Genomic DNA, 23,570 nt, shown 5'->3' with positions numbered 1-23,570 from the left:
CCTGCGCGGGGGCGCCCGGGGCTGTGCCTGGCGCCCAGCAAGAGCTCGAGGTCCTCAGCTAGAGTGACGGTAAGCGGTGACCTTTCCATCACTGCATTTCCGCAGTTCTCGCCGAGTCCAAGATGGGTGTTGTCTTCACAGCGTTCGTTTAGCCGACTTATTGAGCACCTGCTCTGTGCCAGGCGCTGTTCTGCTCCCTGAGGACATCCCATGATTTTAATGTTTTCTAACACAATTCTCTTAATTTCTTTGTGGCTTAATTTATCCCTTGATGTACCTGAGCAATGGAGCATAAAACTACTGATGGTCCATTCCCAAAAAGCCGGGATTTGATATTGATTTATTGAAATCAGCTCCTACAAGTTGACAGTCCCCCAGTTCTGTTACTTTTTTTTTTAAGTTTTATTTAAGGAATCTTAACACCCAACGTGGGTGCTGGCAGTTCATCGCCCCGAGATCAAGGGTCTCAACGTTCTTCCGACTGAGCCAGCCGGCCCCCGACAGTGCCCCTGCTGTAGATCCTGGATGAGTATGGAAAAAAAAGTATCTAGACCACCTCCCCACGGGCTCGAGTCCCGTATTTTACTCCTGGTTTTCTCTTCAGGAAAAACAGTTGAAGCTTGAGTGGACTGGAAATAGTTCCTCTCTCCATCTACACCCGTGCTCTCACCTCTGTGTCTGATACTGAATTAAACAATAGAGCAGAGTATGGAGCTTGATTAACTTCACTACTGGGATTAGCTTATTTGGTATTAGGATCACGTAGGAACAAAATCCTATACTTCCAATGCAATTTTTACACTTTTTTTTTATTTTTAAGGTTTTATTCATTCATTTGAGAGCAAGAGCATGCATAAGAGCAGAGGGAGAGGGAGAAGCAGACTCTCCGCTGTGCGGGGAGACCGACTCAGGGTTTGATCCCAGGACTCGGAGATCATGACCTGAGCTGAAGGTGGATGCTTAACCGACTGAGCCACCCAGGCGCCCCATTACATTTTTATAAAATAAAAATATCTGAGATTTTTGGAGTACTGCTGTGTCTCAGCTATGGTTCAGGTCTTTGCAGCTCACACATCTTTGTCAGGTGGATACTATTATCCCCATTTTAAGGGTGAGGGAGCCGGGGCACAGATGGGTTGAAAAGTTTGCCTGAAGTTCTGCAGTTGTGAGTGATGGATGCTGGATTCGAGCGCAGGTCGTCTGACCCCAGCCTCAGATTTCTGAGCCATGGACTTAGAGCTTTACTCCTGTATTCTCCCTGGTTTGATGAATTCTCTTTTTTAGACTGACTGAGAATTACACTAACATATTTATAGAGAAATCTATTAAATGTTATTTGTGGATATTGTTGGAGTCTTTTAAAAAAGATTGTGAGGGAGAATTAATACCTGTGGTGTACTCCTCAATTAAAAAAAAAAATCCCTTTTTCTCTCTTCTGTTTTACAGTGTGTTAAAGCTGTAGCATATGCCGTGAGGTTATGAGGAGGTTTCTGTTACTCTATGCGACACAGAAAGGACAGGCAAAGGCCATAGCAGAAGAAATATGTGAAAAAGCATTTGCACATGGATTTTCTGCAGATCTTCACTGTATTAGTGAGTCAGATAAGGTAAATGGTTACTCACGGTTTTTACTGTTTTATGCTTGAAGTATTTTGGTTGGGAGGCGATGTTAAACGAAGTAGGCTGCTAAATGCTTCCGTACACTTTTCTTTTTTTCAACTGTCAAATCTACTTTATCAACTGTGTTGTAAGATTTGTCATTTTTTTAACAAATCAAGTGTACATTTAAATTAGCCTAAACAGTCTCAAAAACCTGAAACAAGTAATTACTCCTCAACCATAAGGGGAAGTAGTAGTGTTTGCCTTGTTTATCTCTCAGGGCAGCTGTGAGAACGAAAGAGATGTGTGTTCGCCTGCACACATGTGTTTTCCAGCTCACAAATCCCAGTGCCCTGTTTGTATTTCCCCAAAATAAAGACCTTGCCATTCATGTCAGAGTTCCTTCAAGTGAAGGACCATGCATTTCTTTTGTGGAATAGAATTTAAAGCAGATGTGTAAGGATCTAGAGAAGATTGAGCTTCTTTAGGTCAGGGACTGCTTATTTTTACTCTCAGTCTCTGCAGAAATTCCTACCTTAGGTCATGTAAGATTGTAACATCTGTATTCTTCTTTCAGTTAGTCTGATTGAGTTCTCCAGATTTTACTGTCTTAGACAATGCAGTCCATAGCAACTAGCAGGAGCTTTTGTATAAGCCCAAGTTGACGTGCCAGCCACTAACAAGTCAAATTCAGTTCAGTACTTTAAAAATTACCCTGCTCATACACTGACTCAAGTTCATAACCTCCTCTGGCCTTTCCCACATCTCTAGTTCAAAAGACTAGACTGTCAGCAGCATCAGTGAATTATAAACTCAGCTCATAGGAGAACCTTCATGTTCCTTTATGCATCAGGGTCATGGTGACTCCAGATGTAGCCACTCACCCAACAGGGAGCATCCTGGAGGACACCACCAATCAGCAGGTTCTGTAATCCTACAGTAACGTCAGTGTTGGCGTTGAGGATGCCACATGCTAGAATATAATCTGAATCTGTTACTACAAACAAAAAGTTGTCAGCACCATATAACTAGCCCTGATTTGGCCCCTCGGGGTCACCTCACCACCTAGGCCAGCAGCTGTTTGAACATTAGGTGAATAGTACATGTTCTTTTTTTTAGTGCCATGTTAGTAGTCCTGTTTGCTCTCCCCAGCTGATTGATTTCTCCAGTTCTTGATCCAAGTTTAAACAGATAGCTGTCCACTTCCTGGGTCATGATAGTTCTTGTCGAGGTGAAGTTACTTTAACTGTAAAAGTTCAATACACAGTTTGTGCTGTCCCCTGTAGGCATCAAATCACCAGGTAGTCTGTTAGCTCAGATCCTTGTATCAGCATGAAAAATAAGTGAATCCCTCAGAGTCAGATTCGATGATACACATGAGCAGTAGAGCTCATGGAATCATTAGAAATAGGGTGAGTGCTCTCTTTGGAATATTTCAATTTAGGTGAGAATTAGACTGAAGAAACTTTATCTGTAAGACACCAAATGCCGATGATCTCCATTTACCCGCTCAGTATTCCCAGCTCCCTGGACCCAGAGGAAGTGAGGAGTGACCCAGGTTCCGTGGTGTCTGAGGAGTAACACTTGCACTTTCCCAACTTGGAAACACTCCACACCCTCTGTGCTGTGAAGCCACATGAAGCACGGATGACTGGTTCTGGGTAGAGACCTAGCTGGTTGCCTTGCTGATGTGTTAAATCAAAACTGTGTACTGCCGGAGATCCCTGACATGCTGTCCTCATTTTGTAGTATGATCTGAAAACCGAAACCGCGCCTCTTGTTGTGGTTGTTTCCACCACTGGCACTGGAGACCCACCTGACACTGCGCGCAAGTTCGTGAAAGCAATACAGGACAAGGCTCTGCCGGGAGATTTCTTTGCTCACCTGCACTATGGATTACTGGGTATGGACTCTGCGTTCTGCCTGCCCTCAGTTATTCCTGGTTTTAATTCTGGTATCTGAATGTATCCTTCAAAACCATGATACGTGGTTGTATAGATTTTGTTCTTGGTTTTCTATTTACAGTTACGTGTTTTATACATTTCTATAATGTTCTGTGTTCTGTGAATGCCTCCTCTGTCTTCATCCCATAGCGGCTCCTCTGTGGAGCCCCGGGAGTAGCATTCTTAACCATGGGCGCATATCAGATTCAACTAGGAAACCTTTTAAGAATATCAACGGCTAGTCCACCCCCACCCCCCACCCCTGCCCAAACTTGGTTTAAAAAAAAAAAAAAGAAAGAAAAACCCTGAAGGAGCAACTCTGAATTCTATTTTATTGGGTTTTTTGTTTTTGTTGTTTTTAAGAGGAAAAAAGAAAAATCCAGAAGCTCCCAGGTAGATCTGATCTCCCTGAGAACCACTGCCCTAGGATGATTGCCAATCCCGGCCATATGTTAGGATCAGCTGGGGGAGGTTTTCCTTGAATTCTGTTACCTGGTCCCACCTCCAGTAATTCTTACTTAATTGTTCGGAGGTGGAGTCCTGGCATCAGTGGTTTTAAAAACTCCTAGGTGATTCTAATATGCATTCCAGGTTAGGAAACACTGGCCTAGGGCTCTGTGAAGTATAGATTAAAAAACTAAGATAAAGTATCAGAAGGACCAGCTCAGTGAGATAGAACACCAGAGAGAGAATTCAGAGCCTGTATTCCTGGCTTGTGGTCTATGTTCTTTGAATCCTCTTTGAGAATTATTTTGGGGGAGGGTATCTGATAAAGATGGATTATGCTAAGTAACTGATTAGAAATTTGAGGTTATGACCCTGGCTAAGATCTGTCTTGTATAACTTATTTTAGAATATTTACATTTTTTATTCAGGTTTTTTCTAATTTCTTTATTTTCAAGAATGAACGTGTATGTGTTGCTTTAAAAAATTCCTGAAAAAAAGTATCCAAGCATTCTAGTCACTCCTAGGCCATTTATGGACCCCCCCCCAACAATATCTCACCCTGTTCTTTTTTTTGTGAAAGTACATGGAGATGATTAAACAACTGAGAAATTGATGCTTTTAATTTAAAATTTTTAACCACGTTTGAAAATGTTAGTCCATTTTCTTACCAGGAAACAGCAGTTCCTAATTCATCTAACACAAAAATATAGGGAATGATTATGTTGCAGATGTACCTGTCTATGCTCTCAATTAGGGGTCAGTAAAATCAATAAAGGGCCAGATGATAAATATTTTAGGCTTTGCAGACCATGTGTTCTTTATAACAACTACTTGACTCTGCTGTTGCAGCTGGAGAGCTGCCATAAACAGTGGGTGAACAAGTGGACTTGGCTGTGGTCCAACACAACTTTAGAGAGAGACTGAGTGGTGTTTGGCCCACAGGCTGTAGTTTGCAGAACTCTGCACTAGATCAGAAAAGTCTGCAAATACAGATATTATGGTTTTTTTAAACCTAATTTTTCTTCTAAGATTCCCATATTTTTACATAGATTCATGGAAACAAAAATGTGAAAATATTCCTGTTAACAGTGGCCAAGAAGTGTTTGTTTCTGTTTTGATGGGTCTGGTACTTTAATATTGTAAAATAGAAGGCAAATATTTGCATACTTAGTATCACTCAAGGAAAGCCTCAGAAGATATGAAGGTGTGCGTTATTAATCAGAGCATGGAATGGTACTGTTTTAAATATTTGTATCTCTTCTTTAAATTTAAACCTTACTGTGTGTGTACTCATAACCTATTTGGGCTCCTTAGGGCTCGGTGATTCAGAATACACATACTTCTGTAATGGTGGGAAGATCATTGATAAGCGACTTCAGGAGCTTGGTGCCCAGCATTTCTATGACACCGGACATGCGGATGACTGTGTGGGGTAAGAGCAGCGTGCTTCTCCTCCGCCATTTCCTGTCAGCCCTTCTGTGTACTGGATGCAAGTTTGTGAGTTTATAAAATGTGATGATTTTTGATTTAGCACTGAAGCTTTTATTTTGAGACTGTTATTTTCCTTTTGTTAGCTTTTTTCCTAGGACCAAAGATCAGCCAGCGCTTGATTTATATATTCTCTTGACTTTTTTAAGTGCCTCGTGCATCTCGGTACCTGCTAATGGAAGAAATTTGAAAAGATGCCCCAGGAAAGTTATTTTTGTCTTGAAGTGTGTAGGCATTTGTAGAAGTCCGCATTTTCTTTAGGAACTTTGATAGCCTGCGTGTTTGCTTCTCTGCCGTGCACACACAGTGACTGGTTGCGGGCCCTCACATGGAGGGCGCCCAGCAGAGAACACAGACCAGAGGCGTTCACAGCATGCTGCGTGCCTCGGCTCTCTCCTTACCATCCTAATGGCCGCTTGCCACCATGCCAGCCAGAAAAATAATTCCTGTTTCCATTAGTTTACTCTTGTTTTTACAGTTCAGTATTTCACCCTATGTGCCACCTTTCAGATCCTCTATGTCTTTATTCAAAGATCTTATAGATGTCCTACAACTAAGTTTATCATTTAGCTTTTGGCTATTTCAGCAGATGACAGCACAGCCACTTGATTTTTTCCTACTTGGAGTATGTATTAACTTCTTACTCACTTGATCTTTGTTTATGAATGGCAAATTCAGCGAATGTCTTTTCTGCACAGCACCACCTTGCACAGGTGTGCTGGAGACACTTCTCTTTCCACGTAGCCCACCCTCCACTGCATCATTTTCTGTGGTGGCGATGAGCTGGGTTTTTTCCACATCCCCAGTGCATATGTTCTTGATTGTGACAAAGCTCTACCATGTTGCCTTACGTGTTCACCTTTTAGTTTTGTCTCTTTATATTGATTTTTGTGTGGGGGGGGGTTTTGTTGTTTTTTGCCAGAGTCCTGTTGCCATTAAGTGTTTATTGTCTCATGAGCCGTTTACTTGCTGACTTCTTCCAGAACCCATTGGGCCTATCACTGAGTCTGTATTTTCTTTCTCTTCAGAGGCTTTCAGTTTCCCTGTTCATTTACTGGTTCCAGTGTTAAAATTCTTGAATGTGTATTTCATCAACCTGCATCTCTTGAATTTTCAACCTAACTACCTCCCTTGAATTTTTCCTCTTCTAAAATTATTTTCAAGGATATATCCTGACTTAGTGTAGAGCCCCCACATTGATGGGGTTAAGAATGCAGAGTGCAGTCCAGTTACCTGCATGCAGATCCTTGATAACCACTGCCCCCCACTTCACTGACTGAAATCTTGGTCATGTTACTTACGTTTTGTGTCTTTGTGGGCTTCACTTTCTCCCTCTGTGAAATAGGGGATAATAGTGTGTGCTGTGGAGATTTTTTTTGGGGAGGAACAGATGAATTGATACAGGTTGTCCTCTTAGAATAATGTCTGCCTTGTAGTAAGTACTCCGTGGACATTAGCTCTCTCTCTTTTTTTTATTTGACAGAGAGAGGGAACACAAGCAGGGGGAGCAGGAGAGGGAGAAGCAGGCTTCCCGCTGAGTGGAGAGCCTGATGTGGGGCTTGATCCCAGGACTCTGGGAATCATGACCTGAGCCGAAGGCAGATGCTTAACAACTGAGCCACCCAGGCGCCCCGAAATTAGCTCTTCTGTTGGGGGTATTATTGTCTTAATATTTCGGAGCTGTGAAAATGGCATTTTAAACATAGCTGTCATTGTTGAACCCAGAATTTTATGTACTTGCTTTTCCAAAGGCTCTGAGGGGTGGATGTGTGTTCTAATGAGATTATAGCTAGAATCATAAGACGGAGGTCTGAAATGTGCCTCCTCCTGTCATTTAACTTTATGAATTAGAATTTAATCGATATGTCCTTTGAGTTGTGATTAAAAATGAGAAGGATGTGATTTCCAAGATTCTGATGCACGGTTTCTTACCTGTTTAGTTTACTTCAAGTTTCTCCGTGAGAATGTAGGGGATGTTGTTGTTGGCTTGCCCTACTTTATTAGTAAATACGCTACCACATTCTAAAAGGCACCTATGATTCATTCAACTTTCCTAAAGGAAAATTAGGGTTTTTTTTTTTCCTCTTATGTTCAGACTTCCTGAAAATTTCATCAGAAATGTTCAGAACCAGTTGAAGGTGTGAACTGTTTACTTAGAATACCTAGCATTAATTCAGAGTTATTTTTTTGGTGATCTTTTAATCTATAGGGGAAAAAAAAATCACTAAATTAGGGGGGAAAATGATGGTGCATTTGACATATGTAATTATTATGTGATATTAGAGTAGACTTGGATTTGGGATAAGTTCTGTTAACCTCATCAGAATTTCACATGCCCACTTAAAATGACAACTTCTTAAAATGTTGCCAACTATATTTTACGAAGTTAAGAGCAATCTCGTTCATGTTACCTATTACTTTTAAAATGCCTTCATTTCTGTTCTGACCTTTATGTATGCTCAGTTTTTTTACAGCTGAAGTTCTAACGAGCACACAGTAATGTTTTTAACTTAACGATAAGTATATTTTGTATTCTGAATAGTCATTGTATTTAGTGTTTTTGACATTTGCATAGCATTCTGTCAAGTAGACTGCTATTGTCCCATTATTAAATATTTAAATGGAGAACTTAGGAATTTATTTTTTCCTTTTTTATTACAACAATCTAGTTTAGAACTTGTGGTTGAGCCATGGATTGATGGACTCTGGGCTGCCCTCACGAAGCATTTTATGGCCAGTAGAGGAAAAGAGGAGAGGAATGGGGCTCTCAAGATGGCATCTAATGCCTCTCAACGGATGGATCCTGTGAAACCAGACTTATTACACATTGAATCACAAGTTGAACTTCTGAGATTAGATGATCCGGGGAGAAAGGATTCTGAGGTGCGGGAACAGAATACAGTGAACAGAAATCAGTCAAGTGCTCCACCAGCAGAATCTGAGTCCTCACTTACCCACTCGATACCCCCACTTTCACAAGCCTCTCTGAATATTCCCGCCTTACCACCAGAATATTTGCAGGTGCATCTACAGGAGTCTCTCGGCCAGGTAAGTGGTTTTACTTTATGCCTCAGGCTGTAGAATATTAACTTACCCAGGGTTTTGCTTTGTTGTTGTTTATTAGATTACAATAGAGGTCAGCAAACTGTCCTCTTGGCCAGATGTGGTCCACTGCCTATCTTGGAAGTAAAGCTTTATGGGGACCCCGGCCTGCCAGTCCTTTCCCATGTGGTCTGTGGCTGCTTCTGTGCTCTAGCGGCAGGGTTCAGGGGGTACCTGGAGGCTGGCAAAGCCTGAGATGGTTACTGTTTGGTCCCTTACAGAGAAAGTTTGCCTGGGCATTGAAGAAGCACTTGTATTATATCACTTCTGCTTTGTTTCTCATTTTAGATGTGAGTCAGGTGATGGCCAGTTGTTGTGGGCACTCAGGAAATTACCTCAGCTACACTTGAAAGCACTAATTTACAGTAAAATCTATTTTCCAGCATGGACTTGTGGTGTCCTGGGATGCTCCACTTTGGGGATTATTCTCTGTCTTTCTTTCTTTTTCTTTTCTTTTTTTAAGATTTTATTTATTCATCTGAGACACAGAGCTACAGAGAGAGAGAGAGAGCATGAGCAGGGGGAGAGGCAGAGGGAGAGGGAGAAGCAGGCTCCCCGCTGAGCCAGGAGCCCAATGTGGGGCTTGATCCTAGGACCCTGGGATCATGACCTGAGCCAAAGGCAGATTCTTAACCATCTGAGCCACCCAGGCGCCCCAGGATTATTCTTTTTCTTGGTAACATCTTCCAGACCAGTTTTTGCCTATATTGTCATTTTTTTTGCTCAAGTGTATTTTTTCTAACAATAAAGAAGTGCTTTTAAAGTAGTATGTAAATTTTGAGCATTAAGTTGAATAACAACTCATTTCTCCTCACTAATGCCAGCATATGGCACCCTGAAACTTCTTCCAACATGCCTAGAATAAATTTCCATTGCAGCCGATCTTTCCATGGAGAGCCACGCCCTCTTTCTTTAGAGTGGCTCATTGTGCAGTTCCCTGTGGGCTTTCTCCCATAAACTTCACCCTCAGTGCAGGGTCACGATTTGTTTCTTGATTTCTTATTTTTTTTTTTTTAAAGATTTTATTTATTTACTTGAGAGAGAGAATGAGAGAGAGTGAGAGCATGAGAGGGGGTGGGTCAGAGGGAGAAGCAGACTCCCCGCTGAGCAGGGAGTCCGATGCGGGACTCGATCCCAGGACTCCAGGATCATGACCTGAGCCGAAGGCAGTCGCCCAACCAACTGAGCCACCCAGGCGCCCTTGATTTCTTATTTTAATGAAGCAGGGCTTAGACACTTGAGAAGCAATTTAAATACAACTTTCTAGTACATTAGAACTGTTGGCCCACACCTGATAGGATAGTGGCTTATAGTGTCTTTCTAGAGCCTTCAGATAAACAAACGTGTTTACACAAACAGCTGTCTCTGTCGGGGATTGTTTTCCACTTACGCTTCATTACTGTGCAAATTGTTTAGTTAGGTGAGGTAATTATAATGAGTACATTTTTGTCAGGCTTGGGACTAGACAGGAGTGCATGCAGTCAGCCTCTGGCTGGACAGTGGGTGTGGGCGCACGGGCAGGTAGAGCGCCCTGCTGCCCGCCACAAGGACGGGGCGTGTGGCAGAGGCCTGTGAACGTGGTTTATCGGACGGAGCACTTTCAGGAGGAGGACCTGAGAACGCTTCCGGTATGGCACAGGTCGTTAAAGAGGCTTTAGTTCCTGGTAATGTAGTGGAGAGATTTTTAAAACCTCAACTATTTAAGTCCTATTTGTACATTTGTTCAAGGGATACACTTAGAGGATAAGGGGTTGGAAAATGGTTTTTTTTTTTTTTGGTGGGGGCATCTTGGGATCCTCACATTAGGGACCCGAGGAGAGGAGTGGGGAGCAGCACTGGGTGGAGCAGGCAGTTGAGCTTCACTGTCTTCCCAGCCAGTCCCGCTCCACGCAGCATCTGTTCCACCAGTCCTGGTGTCTCGTAGCCTGTGGGGTTTCTGGATCCTGTGGGACAAGCTGCAGGGGCTCTCGTCCACACCATCACTTGGACCTGCCACACAGCCCTTTCCTGCTCAGGGCCCCTCTCTCAACCGGCTGCCTCTTGTGTCACCTGCTGTTTGGGTTGGAGCTGTCATCCCAGGGGTGGGAGATGCTGCTCCAGATACTGGAGGGCCTACCTTCTGTTTCCTTCTCTCCAGGGGAAGTGAGGTACAAGGATGCATTAGCGTGTCCTTTCCTGGAGGGGGTGGCCTGGCATGCCCCAGGCTGTTGGGCTCCTGGAAGTTGTACTTGGAGCACTGGACCTTCAGTCTGCACAGGGCCTGGACCTTTCCAGAGACTCACACACACTAGCCACTTCTTGCACGTTTAGTGTGAGTAGCATGATGTCCCTGTGTAGTGGGCTGGTGTGGTGTTTTGCTGGGTGTCCAGATGTTCCACACTGATTCAGACTGTTTTGTAACAGCTGGCAGGAGCATTATCACCCTCTTGCGGCAAAATTGTAAATGGAAAGTTCCAAGTGAAAGTGTGTGGCCCTCTTTAGGGATAGAGCTGGAAAAGAGCACAATGGCTCACTCTGTCCACACGCCCTGTATCTGAGGCCATATGAATCTGCTCTAGCGAAAGAAACCATCCTTCACGGAGGCTGCAGTTGGAGCTACTGCTTGTGTTCCTTGTGGTTCATTGTCAGTCCCCAGGATCCGCCTGGTTGCATGCAGGGACCAGGTTGGTCACTTAGGTGGAGACCATCCCCGGTCCTGCATATTTTTAGGGGTAGTATTGATACCTGCCATTCCTCAGGATGCTGTATTTTTCACTTTCTACCTGGGTGAGGGGAGAGGACAGTGTCAAATTCAGAGGCTTCCTCTTGGCCTCTCCACTCTATAGCCCTTAACCACAGGCCAAGAACTGAGTGGACCCATGGAGCCAGACTTGGCCTAGGATTCCCATTTACAGCCTGGCCCTATAGGCCCCACTCTAGTATGTGCCCATGATTACACTTTGGGTTCCTGGGTAACAGCCTAACTTGGACCCTCTTCTAGCAGTTCCTGGAGTATTTGGGTATTCCCTTTGGCCCAGTATATGTTTACTCCCTGGAAGAAGGACTTTATTGAGTACAGTTTCTGTAATGTTGCTGAGTCTCCCCCACCAACCTACACCACCTGTGGGGGGCTGCTTCCAGCAGCCCCTCCAGCCTTTCTCCTGTGATAATTATGACTCGCTCTAACACCCTGCAGGACTTTGCTGGCTGAGTGTTCCCACGCCCCTCTGTTCCTTGGTGGTCCAGGTTTTTCCATTGCTGTTGGCCCAGTCTGTTGGCTCTGGCCAGCAGAGCAGGCAGCCCTGACCTTCTCCGTGATGCTGGTGCCCCTCACCAGCGCTGTCCTGTCGGCCTAGGCAGTGGTGTGTGCTCCGGGTGCTCAGGGACAGCGTCATCGGAGAGGTTTGGGCTCTTCATAGTTTCATCCACTCTACTCTCCACATCCCTGGGCCTTTTACTCCTGTCCTCTGATGCTGGCCGTGGAACTCTCAGCAGTTCTGTCTCATTAAGTCTGGACTTTTGCTTTCTCCTTGGCCTCATAACCATCTCTAGAGAGTGTTGCCAAGGTGTTAAAGCCAGTATTCTGGGATAGTGCTCCCAGTGAGCAAAACTCCTCTCTCCAAGTTGACATTCTAACTTTGTTAGCCCAGGACTTCAACCTTCCATCTTGTACATACTTTGATGGTTTCTGCTGGTGCGTGTTGCTGTGTCCTACACTTTCTTCAGAGCATGGTCCCTCGCCTGTCTTAGCTGGTCCAGCCCATCTGAGGCCTGGTATGTTGTGACTTAACCCTTACTGGCTCAGCAGCTAGGAGAGGATGCAGGAGTTGGGAATGTGGACATGACTTGCAGGGCAGAGGTCTTAATGCAAGAAGAAAATTCTTGCTCTTCATAGGAAGAAGTAGTTACTTTTGCAGGCTCAGCAGGTGCAAGGGAATCTAGGGGTTCAAGATTTTCGACCCACATGTCCCTCTCTCAGCTGCCTGGAGGCCATTCTTTGCCTGTCCAAGTTAGGCCTTAGCATTCTGTCAGTGTGCATGAGATGAGCAGCTTCTTTGTGTGCTCCAGAGCATGTTTTCTGGCTTTCACACTTAGTGTTTCATTGTTGATTAGTTTTTCTCAGCTTTTTGCGTTTTTTTCCAGAAGTGTCAGTGAAGCTTGGCAATGCCCACAATTCTACTGGACTTATCAGTGCCATTTCCCCATAGATCTCAAGCACCAGCTCCTGTGTACTGGCTAATGCATTCCCTGTTATGGTGCACCGTCCCACTTAGCTCTTGCACCTGTCACCTTGTGCTCTCTGTCTCCCATCTGTCACCAGTGTCGTGTGCTCATTGTCAGCCAGGTCGGTGATCCAGCTCTAGACTCCCATTTTAGCATCTTTCTTGAAACCACTCTAGCACCAGCTGTCCCAGACTGGGTTCCTTTGAATCAAACTATGTGATTATTTTTTAGGTTGATTTTTAGGTGATTATTTTTTATCCCCTTGGGATCCTCACCTTGGGGAATGGAGGGGACAGAAGCTGGAGTTGGGCACAGTGGGAAGTGGGCTGTGATGTGTCCCAGCAGAGGCCCCAACCAGCCTCACAGGGTTCTCCGGAGCTGGGATGGCCCTTCAACATTGTCCTGAGTTGGGGCAAAGGGGCTGGGTGTTTATAGTCCTCAGTTAGCCATTGGATATGGGCTGCCTCTGAAAGGCATGACCTGGGAATGCTGAGGTCACTCTCCGAGGTGACTGTGAGCTAGCTGAGGGCCATCTGCTGACAGCGTTCCTAGCAGCCTTGCTGAAGGCTCTCTCAGGCAGGGGCATCTCCCAGTGCCCCGTAGGCCCTGTCAGGCGCTGAGCTCTGATCCTCTTCGCAGTTTTTCCACATAGCCACTTGTCCAGGTTTAACTGTTTAGCATTTTGAAAGTTTCTGTCTTCAACAGAACTTAGAAACTTCAAGTTAGAAAAGGAACAGAACTAGTACAACGAATTGGGTTCTTTGTGGTTTCCCAAGACCTGTGCTAATACAGGAGCCGCTAGCTACGTGTGGCTGCCTAAATTTAAATAAATGAAAATAAAACTAAGAATTCAGGTGCTTAGGCACATGGCTGGTGGCTCCTGGACTGACCAGCACAGGTGTGGAACATAGCCACACCAGGGCCCACCACTCTGTGGGTTCTTGTGAACCTCTGTGCAGGTGTCTCCCAACCCCAAATATGTCCTTTCCTTTAGAATCTCCATCCTGAAATTGTGCATGCATATATGGTCTCCTTTAGCATGGTTTATTTGGAAGACTATTAGGGCTTTACAGGAACATGCTGGTATCTGATAATTTTCAGTATCTATCTCAGAAATTTGTCTAACAGTCAAGGAGTTTAAGATGTGGATGAGCTATCTCTTCTAAAAGATCGAGAGGCCTGTGTCTATAGCCATTTGCCTTAGAAAAGAATACTGAAATATCTAGGCTATTTTATAAAATCCTACGGATCTTACCTGGTCACTAAGTGAAGCAATGGCAAGTAAAATTGAAATTTGCATTTTGTAATATTTTATCACATTTGTTTCTCAAGGAGGAAAGCCAAGCATCTGTGACTTCAGTGGATCCAACTTTTCAAGTTCCAATTTCAAAGGCAGTTCAACTGACTACAGATGATGCCATAAGAACCACTCTTCTGGTGGAATTGGACATTTCAGTAAGTTACAGAATTTATTTCTCGGCACTGTTATGTTGTCAAGAAGTGCGGAGACTTGCATGCTGGTGTGGTCCGCACACTCAGGAAGGAGGAGAGCCTCTGACCGGACATCTGGCCTCTTTATTCTTCACCCCTCATTTTCCTCCCCACCTCACACTCCTTATCTTTTCACTTCAGGAAGGGGCTGACATGAGGAGTCACCCTGGAGGTGACTCAACTTGGAAGAACAGCATTGCTCCCTTACTCAGTAAGCGACAAAAGAGTAATGGAATCAGAGCAGCATTTTCCTTGGGAGAAGAGTCCTGAGCAAGGCATCTGCTCACCTGAGGTCAGCCAGTAGCTGGAAATAGAGCTCAGACCGGACGGGCCTAGAATGCTTCCTTTCCCACAGTGGTGGTCTCATTCCTTTGAGACTCTGGGAAAAGTCACAGATCCTCCCCCCACAGAAAAAGAAATATGTAAACATTTTTCATATAACTTCAGAGGCTTACATGCTGCCTCTCCCCTCCATCCATGAGCCCAACCCTTGTCCCAAATCATTGGCCTCAGTTAAGAAGCTACCTGCTAATCCTGTAACCTCAGTGCTTGAGTTACGTCTTCAGAGTCACTCAGCTATGTATTTTGATGGAGGTTCTGGGAAGTGGGTTGTGCTTTCAGAAAAGGGTGTGTCAGGGCTGTCAGTGTAGATTTTCTTGAACCTCCTAATAGGGAAAAAAATGACAAGCATCAAAACTAGATGGTTTTGCTTATATACTGTTGAGTAGTTCCACATTCCTTTGGAACATTTAAATAATCCATACTGTTAAATATTCTTTGTCCACCAAAGCATTTTTTTTATTCTGTTCTACGCTTTGGTCATAAAGTGGTGAGGGTTGGCCAGTAGGTGGGTTCAGTCTGTGCCCCTCACAGGCCAGGGCCGTGAGCATGTGTGGTCAGAGGCTCTCTCCAGATATTGCTGTTGTTCTCCATCACTCTGTAAATGGCCATGCTCTTCATTCATAGTACCAAGCTAGGTGCTGCAACCTTTTGTGCTCAGTAAGGAAAACTAAAGTGTCATCTCCCACCCCTCTTCTTCCCCTAAAGAAAGGAAACTGAGAACCAATGCAGACAGCGTTGGGTAGTTTCTCTCCCTCATAATGTGTGTTTTCATAAGAGGGGTTTTTATGTTGGTAAAACATTACCTACTAGGGCATCTTAAATGAGAAAGGTTTTAACTAACATTGTAAAAAATACTGAAATGATTTAAAGCAAATCATTGGATAACTGAAATTTTTTTCTTTAAAGTAACTCTTGGGGCACCTGGCTGGCATGTGACTCTTGATCTTGGGATTGTGAGTTGGAGCCTCGCCTTGGGTGTAGAGATTGCTTAAAATTAAAAAAAACAAAAAACAAAAAACTCGTAATAAAAGTAGATTTGTTCAGTTGGGCTTATTTTTTTTGCAGTTAGAATCATTTTGTTTCTAATTCATATTTTTAAAGAATCATATAATAAAAAACATGCTTTTGTTACCCCACAACTAAAACTCTTTAACTCATGGGCTTTTCTTTTTTCTTTCATTGTTTCTTCTCTAGAAAACAGATTTTTCCTATCAGCCTGGAGATGCCTTCAATGTGATCTGTCCCAACAGTGATTCTGAGGTACAAAACCTTCTCCAAAGACTGCAGCTCACGGACAGAAGAGAGCACTGTGTCGTCTTAAAAATTAAGGCAGACACACAAAAGAAAGGTAGGGCCCTGATCTCTTCTTAGGGTGTCATTGGGCTAACAGATTGGAGGTGACAAGTGCAAGGACCCCACCCTGCACCCTGTGTGACGGCTGCATAGGTGGTCCCAGGTTGGCCATGGGTCAGGGGGCAGAACCCTGGCACTGTCTGACTTGTGGGTTTCTTAACTTTCACATCAGGTGTACTGAATGGGATGATGATGGATTTTATGCTTATTTGGACACTGCTGGACAGTAAAAATGAATGTAGCTGTAGTCTTGGAGAAGCCGGTAGATTAGTTGGGCTGATTTGTTAGTTTGCTTATTGAGTTAGCATTATTTTGTTTCTGAGTTATACAAGAGCAATCCTACAATAAACGTTTATTGTATGAACCTTTTTAAAGTTTTTTTGTCATGTGTATTTCTCATAGCATATTTATTGCTTATGTAATATATAAAAACATTTTTTCATGATTAAAGGAAGTTAGGTATTTGCTTAGAATCTTGAACTGGAGTTCCACCAGTTCTAAAATTCTTTTTGAGAATAGTATGCAGTGTTAGTGGACAAGTGCCATCTTTTGGCTTTTTGTTCCTTGGCTTTGGATAATTTCCCTCTTGTTTGGTACACCTAGATTTGGTATCTTTACGAAACATACCAAAGATCTATCTTTGGTAGATTTAGGTGTGGCTAATGCTATTGAATTTATAATTCTTTTATTATTTTTTTGGTAAGGTGTCCTCTCCCCCCCCCCCCCATCCCCGCATTCATTTTGGAAATTTTTTTGACTGCATAAACATTGCTGCAAATCATGTTATACCTTCCTAGCACTGTAATGCAAAGTATACAGTTAATTGGTTTTTTAAGAGTGAGGAAATGTTTTGTTCTTTACTTTCTGTGTCACGGACTCTTTCTTGTCTGCCTGTAAAGGAGCAGCCTTACCCCAGCATATACCTGAGGGATGTTCTCTCCAATTCATTCTGACCTGGTGCCTTGAAATACGAGCAGTTCCTAAAAAGGTACTTTTCTTTGGGTAACTATTAAAAAGTATACTCAGCTCTGTGTAGGATTTATTAAATCTGGCATTTGCCCTTTAAAGGCTTTGAAAATATGGCTTTCACACCATGTTTTCAAAATAGGTCCCAAGGGTGCATAGTATTTTTGCGGTTGTCATAGACAGATATTTTTATGTTGTGCTTGTATTGAAATTCTGTTTTCTATAGAAACAAGATTTTTAAAGTAGAGTTTTTTTCTTATTAACTTGATGTGCTACATTAATCAGTGATTAAAGTGACCCCAGATGACCTTGTGTTACCTAGCTATACTTCACCCTTTTTGTGACTGATGACAGGAGGCTTATGAGAGTGCAGGCTTACCCCTACTTGCCACCCATTTAACGTTGAGATCTCTTCTGTGTGAAAGTACATAATTCTTTACTGTTAAGTCAGAATTCTTCAGGACAAAATGAAAGGTTCTGGGAGATTGTATTGCTGTTTGGATGTCCCTGGACAGAATGATCCACTAGAGGTCAGGAGGATGCCAGGAGCTGTCTTTTAAAAGATGCTGTAACTGATTCCTTCTAAGCCTGTCCCCTCACATGGGTATGAATGGGGGAGACTTCCCAGCTGTGCTTTGCCAAGTTCGTATTGCCAGTGCGCATAATAGTGCTATTATCAGGCTGCCCTCCACAAGGCCTTTTTTATGCTCTGTCTTATTAATGTGTTTGTTGCATGCAGTCTTCGGGAAACCAGCTCCTTTAGAGAGAGGCTCGGACCTAGATAATTTGAATAAATGTAGTGTTCACTGTGATGAGAACTTCTTGATTAAAAGTCAGTTTCACAATTTTAGTTCACCGCTCCCATTTCATAAAAAGCATGTAGAGGTGAACATGTTTTTCCTTGCTATAAAAGTAACGCACTCATAAAAATTCTGGACACAAAATTAAGTAACTTGGGAAGCAAAAGACCTTTATAATCAAATCCTCAGGCTCAACCCTTAAATTTTGTTTTGTTACGAAAAAAACGAGGTCCTCTGGTATATGTGCTGTTCTGTCACACTCCTTCTTTACCTAAATAGAACTTTGGAGTTTGTATACCCCAGCACGAGAAAGGTATCTTACCAGAGGTCTGTGCATAGACGTGGGGTGCTCATTGACCCCACATGGTTTCCCAAGTGCTTGTTCCACGTTTGGCCCCGTGTCTGGCATTTTGAAGAAGGCCTGTGATTTGTTGGTGTCTTAGGATTTTTGTAGGCAGGACTTCTGAGCTGAGCCACTGAGCACCTGTGACCCTCACAAGAGGAGTGATGTCATCCTCCCTGGTAGGGGAGTCCAGAACACAAAGGTGCTTGAGCCATGGACTGAAAAAGTCCCTGTTAGCATTTCACTTAGCATTTGATGCAGATTACGCGCTTAATTGCTTTGTTCTTAACCCTTGAGTGGTAAGAGCTATATATGTCATATTTGGAATATGTTGAAACCAAAAGTTGTTATTAGCAAGTTTGGTCTTTTGTCCAAGAGTTTGGACATGGCTCTGTCTTTGGGGCTTGGGGTTCAGGATGTTATTGCTTTGCTTTCTTCATGTATATTCTCCTCCTCTTTCTACAGTGATTCTGAGGTGACTAAGAGAGGCCACGTGCAGGAGGCTTCTTGATGTTCTGGCCCTGCCTGTCTTTTCAGCCTTTGTCCCATGTCCACATTGCCCTGCATCCACACGGAACTGTGCCTGGCCCCGGGAGCGTGCTTTTGCCTGCCTCCTGTGCCTTCATGGAGCTGGGCCATCGGCTTAGCCCTTCTTCACACTTTGTTTCTCTCCCATGGCCAGCCTTCAGCTCAGGCTTGCATTCTGGGCACATTTGGCTTCAGAAGCCCTGACATCCTGGGTGTGCCCCCGTTGGGGTAGTCAGGCTCTTGCATGCCATCCCTGGCCTGTGAGCCTTGCCAGCAGAGGGGCTGTCGTGCCCACCGCCTGTTGTATAAAGAGCACTTAACAGCTGTCCGATGAGCGCAGAGGCCCAACTTGTAATCATCCGCTAAGACGAGAATAAGTATTTTGTCTTGAGTTAAAATTGATGAGTTAGGAGATTTCTGGTCATTGTTACTCAGACATATTGGACATGTAGTTTGAGATCATACTTGGGACTGCTGAGGTGGTTTAGGAAACAGGAAAGGTGGCTAAAAGTCAAACATGGAAGGTGATTTTCCTTAACAGCCTGACATTAAAGCAAGTAAGATAAATTCCCTTTTCCTAATCACACTCCGAAGGGTGCTGTCACTTTTTCTTGGATAATTGGGCACGTCCCCAGCTAGATCCTAACCAGAAGCTCGAGCGGCCTGACCACACGTGGATCTTTCAGTCGGCTTCCTTTGCCTTGGCCGCAGGCGTTGTTGCGAGCCCTGGTGGACTACACTGGCGCCGGGCCCGAGAAGCGAAGGCTGCAGGAGCTGTGCAGCCGCCAGGGCGCGGCCGATTACAGCCGTTTCGTGCGAGATGCGCACGCCAGCCTGTCCGACCTGCTCTCGGCTTTCCCGTCCTGCCGGCCGCCGCTTCGTCTCCTGCTCGGTGAGTGGCCACTCTCCCCTCCCCTGCGCCCGGCAGGCCTTTTTGTTCAGAGCCCTCTGCTTGGGGGCCACCCTCTGCAGTCTGTCTGGCACATGGGAACACAGCTCCGCGGGGAAACGTCGGGGTGTGTTCAGGGCCTCCTGGGAGCTGGAAAGAATGCCTCTGCCTGGATTGTCTGTCTCCTGTTTCTTGCTTCTACCATTGTCACTGGCCTTTGCTCTCATTTCAGCCAGTCTTAATTCTCTTTCTTTGGGTCAGCATTTAGCTAGTTTTCAGAAAGGTTTTTTTTTTTTTTTAGTCCAATGTTACCTAAAAATGAGCTTCCCAAGGAAAAAAAATTTTTTTTCTTTTTCAAAGCTGATGAACAGGGGCGCCTGGGTGGCTCAGGCGGTTAAGCATCTGCCTTCGGCTCAGGTCATGATCCCAGGGTCCTGGGATCGAGCCCCACATCGGGCTCCCTGCTCAGTGGGAAGTCTGCTTCTCCCTTCCCCGCTCCCCCTGCTTGTGTTCTCTCTCTCTCGCTGTCTCTCTGTCTGTCAAATAAATAAAATCTTAAAAAAAAAAAAAAGGCACCTAGGTGGCTCAGTTGGTTAAGCGACTGTCTTCTGCTCAGGTTATGATCGTGGAGTCCCAGGATCGAGTCCCGCATCGGGCTCCCTGCTCAGCGGGGAGTCTGCTTCTCCCTCTCCTGCTCCCCCCTCTTGTGCTCTCTCTCTCTCATTCTCTCTCTCAAATAAATAAAAAAAAAATCCTAAAAAAATAAAGGCTGATGAGCAGTAGACATAATTGACAGAGGTTAATGCGGTGTGCTGTCTGTGCGGAAGACAGGAATGCCGCCGTCTGGCCAAGTCCAGCTCAGGGTTCTCCAAGGGCCACGGAGACCCCTCCTGCTATGCCAGTGCAAGTGGCCTTGTTCAGGGTGCTCCAGGCTTGAAGCTGGAGCAAGACATGTCACAAAATAATCAAACGGAAGATGACTCTGTTTTTGTCCTCATTGTCTCCTGGGGTCTTCATGCGCACAGGAGGGAGAAGATCCTCTTTGAGGAACTGGTGTCAGGAGAGGGGGCTTTCAGCGGCAGCCTCACTGGGGATTGGAGAAATTTGCGAGGGGCAGCAACTGTGAAAATTGGACAGGATTGTTAAACCTTGAGTACTTTCCTGTGCTGATAATTTTCTCCTCTCCTCTCTCTTTTCCCGTAATGATAAGTAATAAAATATTTAAAATTTGCATTTACCTTTGGTGGTAGGAAAATGTGTATCGTGCTTTTTACTTTTAGGCCCCAGGTCCCCTGATGTCCAGTACAGTTTGGGGCGTTCTCCTTTATTAAGTCAGATCCTGCTTTCTCTCCCTTTTACTATTCCTTTTCCTTCTCAGAATGGTGAAGTTACTAGATGAGGTCGCTCTTCCCTCTTCCCTGTATTCAAACTCACACCGCTCCCCTTCTCAGTTTAGAATGAATACAGGGGTTGGGAGAATAATCAGAACGTATGTAGGGAAGTTATAAGAACTCTTGTAAAGCTATCCAGCGTATGAGAATGTTTTAGTTCTTTTCATGGATTTGATGGATTTTTTTGAACTTTTATATAGCATTTATCATGTAGTTCTGTAAAAACTAATAAAGGCATTGAGACTTAAAAAATTTTAAATTATTTTCTACTTCTTTAAGTAAGCAATGTATCTAAAGCTTAGTATTATGTTGAGCCCTCTATTAAGCGTTATTCTGTTACTAAATTTTAGAAAGGTCTTTCCAAGTTTTTGCCAGATAACTATGAAAAACATAACCTTGATAAGACTGTTGAATCACAGCCCTGTACCTCTGAAACAAACAATACATTATCTGTTAAAAAAAAAAAAAAAAAAAGATAGCGGGAAGGGAAAAATGAAGGGGGGGAAATCGGAGGGGGAGAGGAACCATGAGAGACAATGGACTCCGAGAAACAAACTGAGGGTTCTAGAGGGGAGGGGGTGGGGGGATGGGTGAGCCTGGTGATGGGTATTAAGGAGGGCACGTTCTGCGTGGAGCACTGGGTTTTATGCACAAATAATGAATCATGGAACACTACATCAAAAACTAATGATGTAACGTATGGTGATTAATGTAACATAATAAAATAAAATAAAGTATATAACCGTGAGCAGAAAAAAATTTTAGAGTTTGTTGGTGGGCAGTTAGGTATTCAAAGATTGATTCTTTGACCTGCTTTAAAAGAGCTCCAGCGTATCTAGAAACCACTGGGTTCTGGATGACTTAAAAGTTTTACCACTATACTCTCATTTTGTTGCTATAGAAATATAAGGAGGACAGATATTTCAAGCCTAGGTATTTCCCATAATCCTTAAAATAGTGATCTTTAATCTTTTGGGGGTCATGATCTTATTTCAAATATGAAAACTCTGGACACTTCTGCAGAAAACTGTGTACACACAGAAAATTTAATGGGTTTCTTGATCCTGAAACCCATTCACAGATGCTTTTATTACCCTTCAGTTTAAGAAACCAGTGTTTAGAAAGACAGTGATTTCAGGTAAAGAAATGCAATATGTCTCATTTTTTAATGTGAAGAATTAGAAAAAAATATTCAGTAAAGACTTATTTAGTCACAGTGAATTTACATTTGCTCTAAAATATGATTTAAATTAAAATGTTATTTTTGGGTGTTCTAAATAAGAAAAAGCCAACTCAGGCTTGAATTTTTACAAAACCTTACATATAATTTTCAGTAGCAGTAAAGTAATTGCTTATTTTTAATTTTTTTTTTTTTTTTGTAGAACATCTTCCTAAGCTCCAGCCCAGACCATATTCATGTGCAAGGTACGGATATTTATTAACATATGCCATCTTTCTCCCAAAATGTTGTGAATCTCTGGCTTCCAAATCCTTATTAGTTCTGAATTCCCCCAGTGAAAACTTAACCTGATTAGTGGACAGTAGCAGGCGTGGCAGGGACTGAAGGAGACTGGTGTTGGGAGTCCCGTCCTGCAGGTGTTCAGAGAGTACAGAATCTCCAGCGCACTCCTGTCCACAGTCACGTTCCCCTGTGTTGGGCTGCGAGTGCCCCGGTCCTCCACCTGCTGCCTCTCCGGCCGTGCCCGGCCACCTCCACTGGGCAGCAGAGGCGGGCAGTGGACAGATGAAAGGTTGTATAAATCTTAAGGAGTCTTAAAGCAAACAGTTAATTGGAAACTTTTCTGAATATCACAAAACAGGGGGCAGGAGAGGAGGAGCTTTTAAGTAGCAACAGAGCTCCTTTCCCTGAAGAGTTAGAAGGTAGATGAGAGCCCACAGGAAATACCCTTCAGTTCAGTAAAAAAGGCTGCGTCTGACCTGTGTGCGTTAGTCCTGATACAGAGTTTAAAGCTGACCTGTGTGTCTCTGCAGCTCAAACCTGACTCACCCAGGGAAGCTTCATTTCATTTTTAACATTGTGGAGTTTTTGTCTAACACCACAACGGAGGTTCTGCGGAAGGGCGTGTGCACAGGCTGGCTGGCCACGATGGTCACGTCCATTCTTCATCCAGACCCGCGAGTGTCCCGTGCAGAAGGTGGGAAAGCCCCGGCTCCGGAGGTACTGGGAGTGTGCAGTTTGGGCATTATTAGAATTATGCTATTTGCCTGGTTAATGCGGTCTTCCCTGCATTGTCTGTGTCCATCAGGTTTATTCAAAGGAAAATGTTTGCCGTACTTGAATTTTAAAATCTCTCTTGGAAAGTCAGGAAAACGTTACATTTTCATTTACTATTAATCCATATATTTCTCAAATATGTAAAGTGTGAATTTTGTATAATACAGTCTTTTCTCCTCCTCATCATATTCATAGAAAAGAAGATCTTTTTGGCTAATACTTTTTCGAAGATTGGGCACAGGAAAAGAGCCATGTAAATACTGAAGGCTGGTGTTGAGGGACAGCCTCATCTTATGTATAGACTATACCCTGTGTCCCAGATAAATCCTTACTTAGCAATCAGTTGACAACCAAAGATTGATTTTATGTCCTTCAGTTTTGGGTAGTAGGATTTTGCTGTGTTTCTTCCCTTTTTGTCTTAGATGTGGTGTAGAATCGAAATTAGTGCT

At 43.8% G+C, this 23,570-nt stretch overlaps 1 protein-coding gene across 2 annotated transcripts in view; it reads left to right on the top strand.

Annotated features, from left to right (window-relative positions):
- MTRR (5-methyltetrahydrofolate-homocysteine methyltransferase reductase) overlaps positions 1–23,570 on the top strand; it is a 32,415-nt gene that overhangs the window by 567 nt on the left and 8,278 nt on the right. Inside the window, exons 1-11 of one of the 2 annotated variants that reach the window (XM_028122661.2) lie at positions 1–69; positions 1,447–1,607; positions 3,349–3,502; positions 5,304–5,421; positions 8,147–8,525; positions 14,115–14,237; positions 15,810–15,963; positions 16,868–16,956; positions 19,317–19,497; positions 22,268–22,310; positions 22,878–23,064. In XM_028122661.2, the coding sequence (XP_027978462.1) occupies positions 1,479–1,607; positions 3,349–3,502; positions 5,304–5,421; positions 8,147–8,525; positions 14,115–14,237; positions 15,810–15,963; positions 16,868–16,956; positions 19,317–19,497; positions 22,268–22,310; positions 22,878–23,064 (1,557 nt within the window). In that variant the 5' untranslated portion in view covers positions 1–69; positions 1,447–1,478. The remainder of the gene's footprint in view (positions 70–1,446; positions 1,608–3,348; positions 3,503–5,303; positions 5,422–8,146; positions 8,526–14,114; positions 14,238–15,809; positions 15,964–16,867; positions 16,957–19,316; positions 19,498–22,267; positions 22,311–22,877; positions 23,065–23,570) is intronic. The other variant, XM_028122660.2, reaches the window with a different exon arrangement.

Source organism: Eumetopias jubatus, unplaced genomic scaffold (assembly GCF_037043125.1).
Source record: "Eumetopias jubatus isolate StellerSeaLion01/CBP00866 unplaced genomic scaffold, mEumJub1_p1.0 scaffold_5, whole genome shotgun sequence".
Lineage (NCBI taxonomy): Eukaryota > Metazoa > Chordata > Mammalia > Carnivora > Otariidae > Eumetopias > Eumetopias jubatus.
The sequence above is the reverse complement of the archived record's forward strand: the minus strand, read 5'-3'. Positions and strand labels throughout refer to the sequence as shown.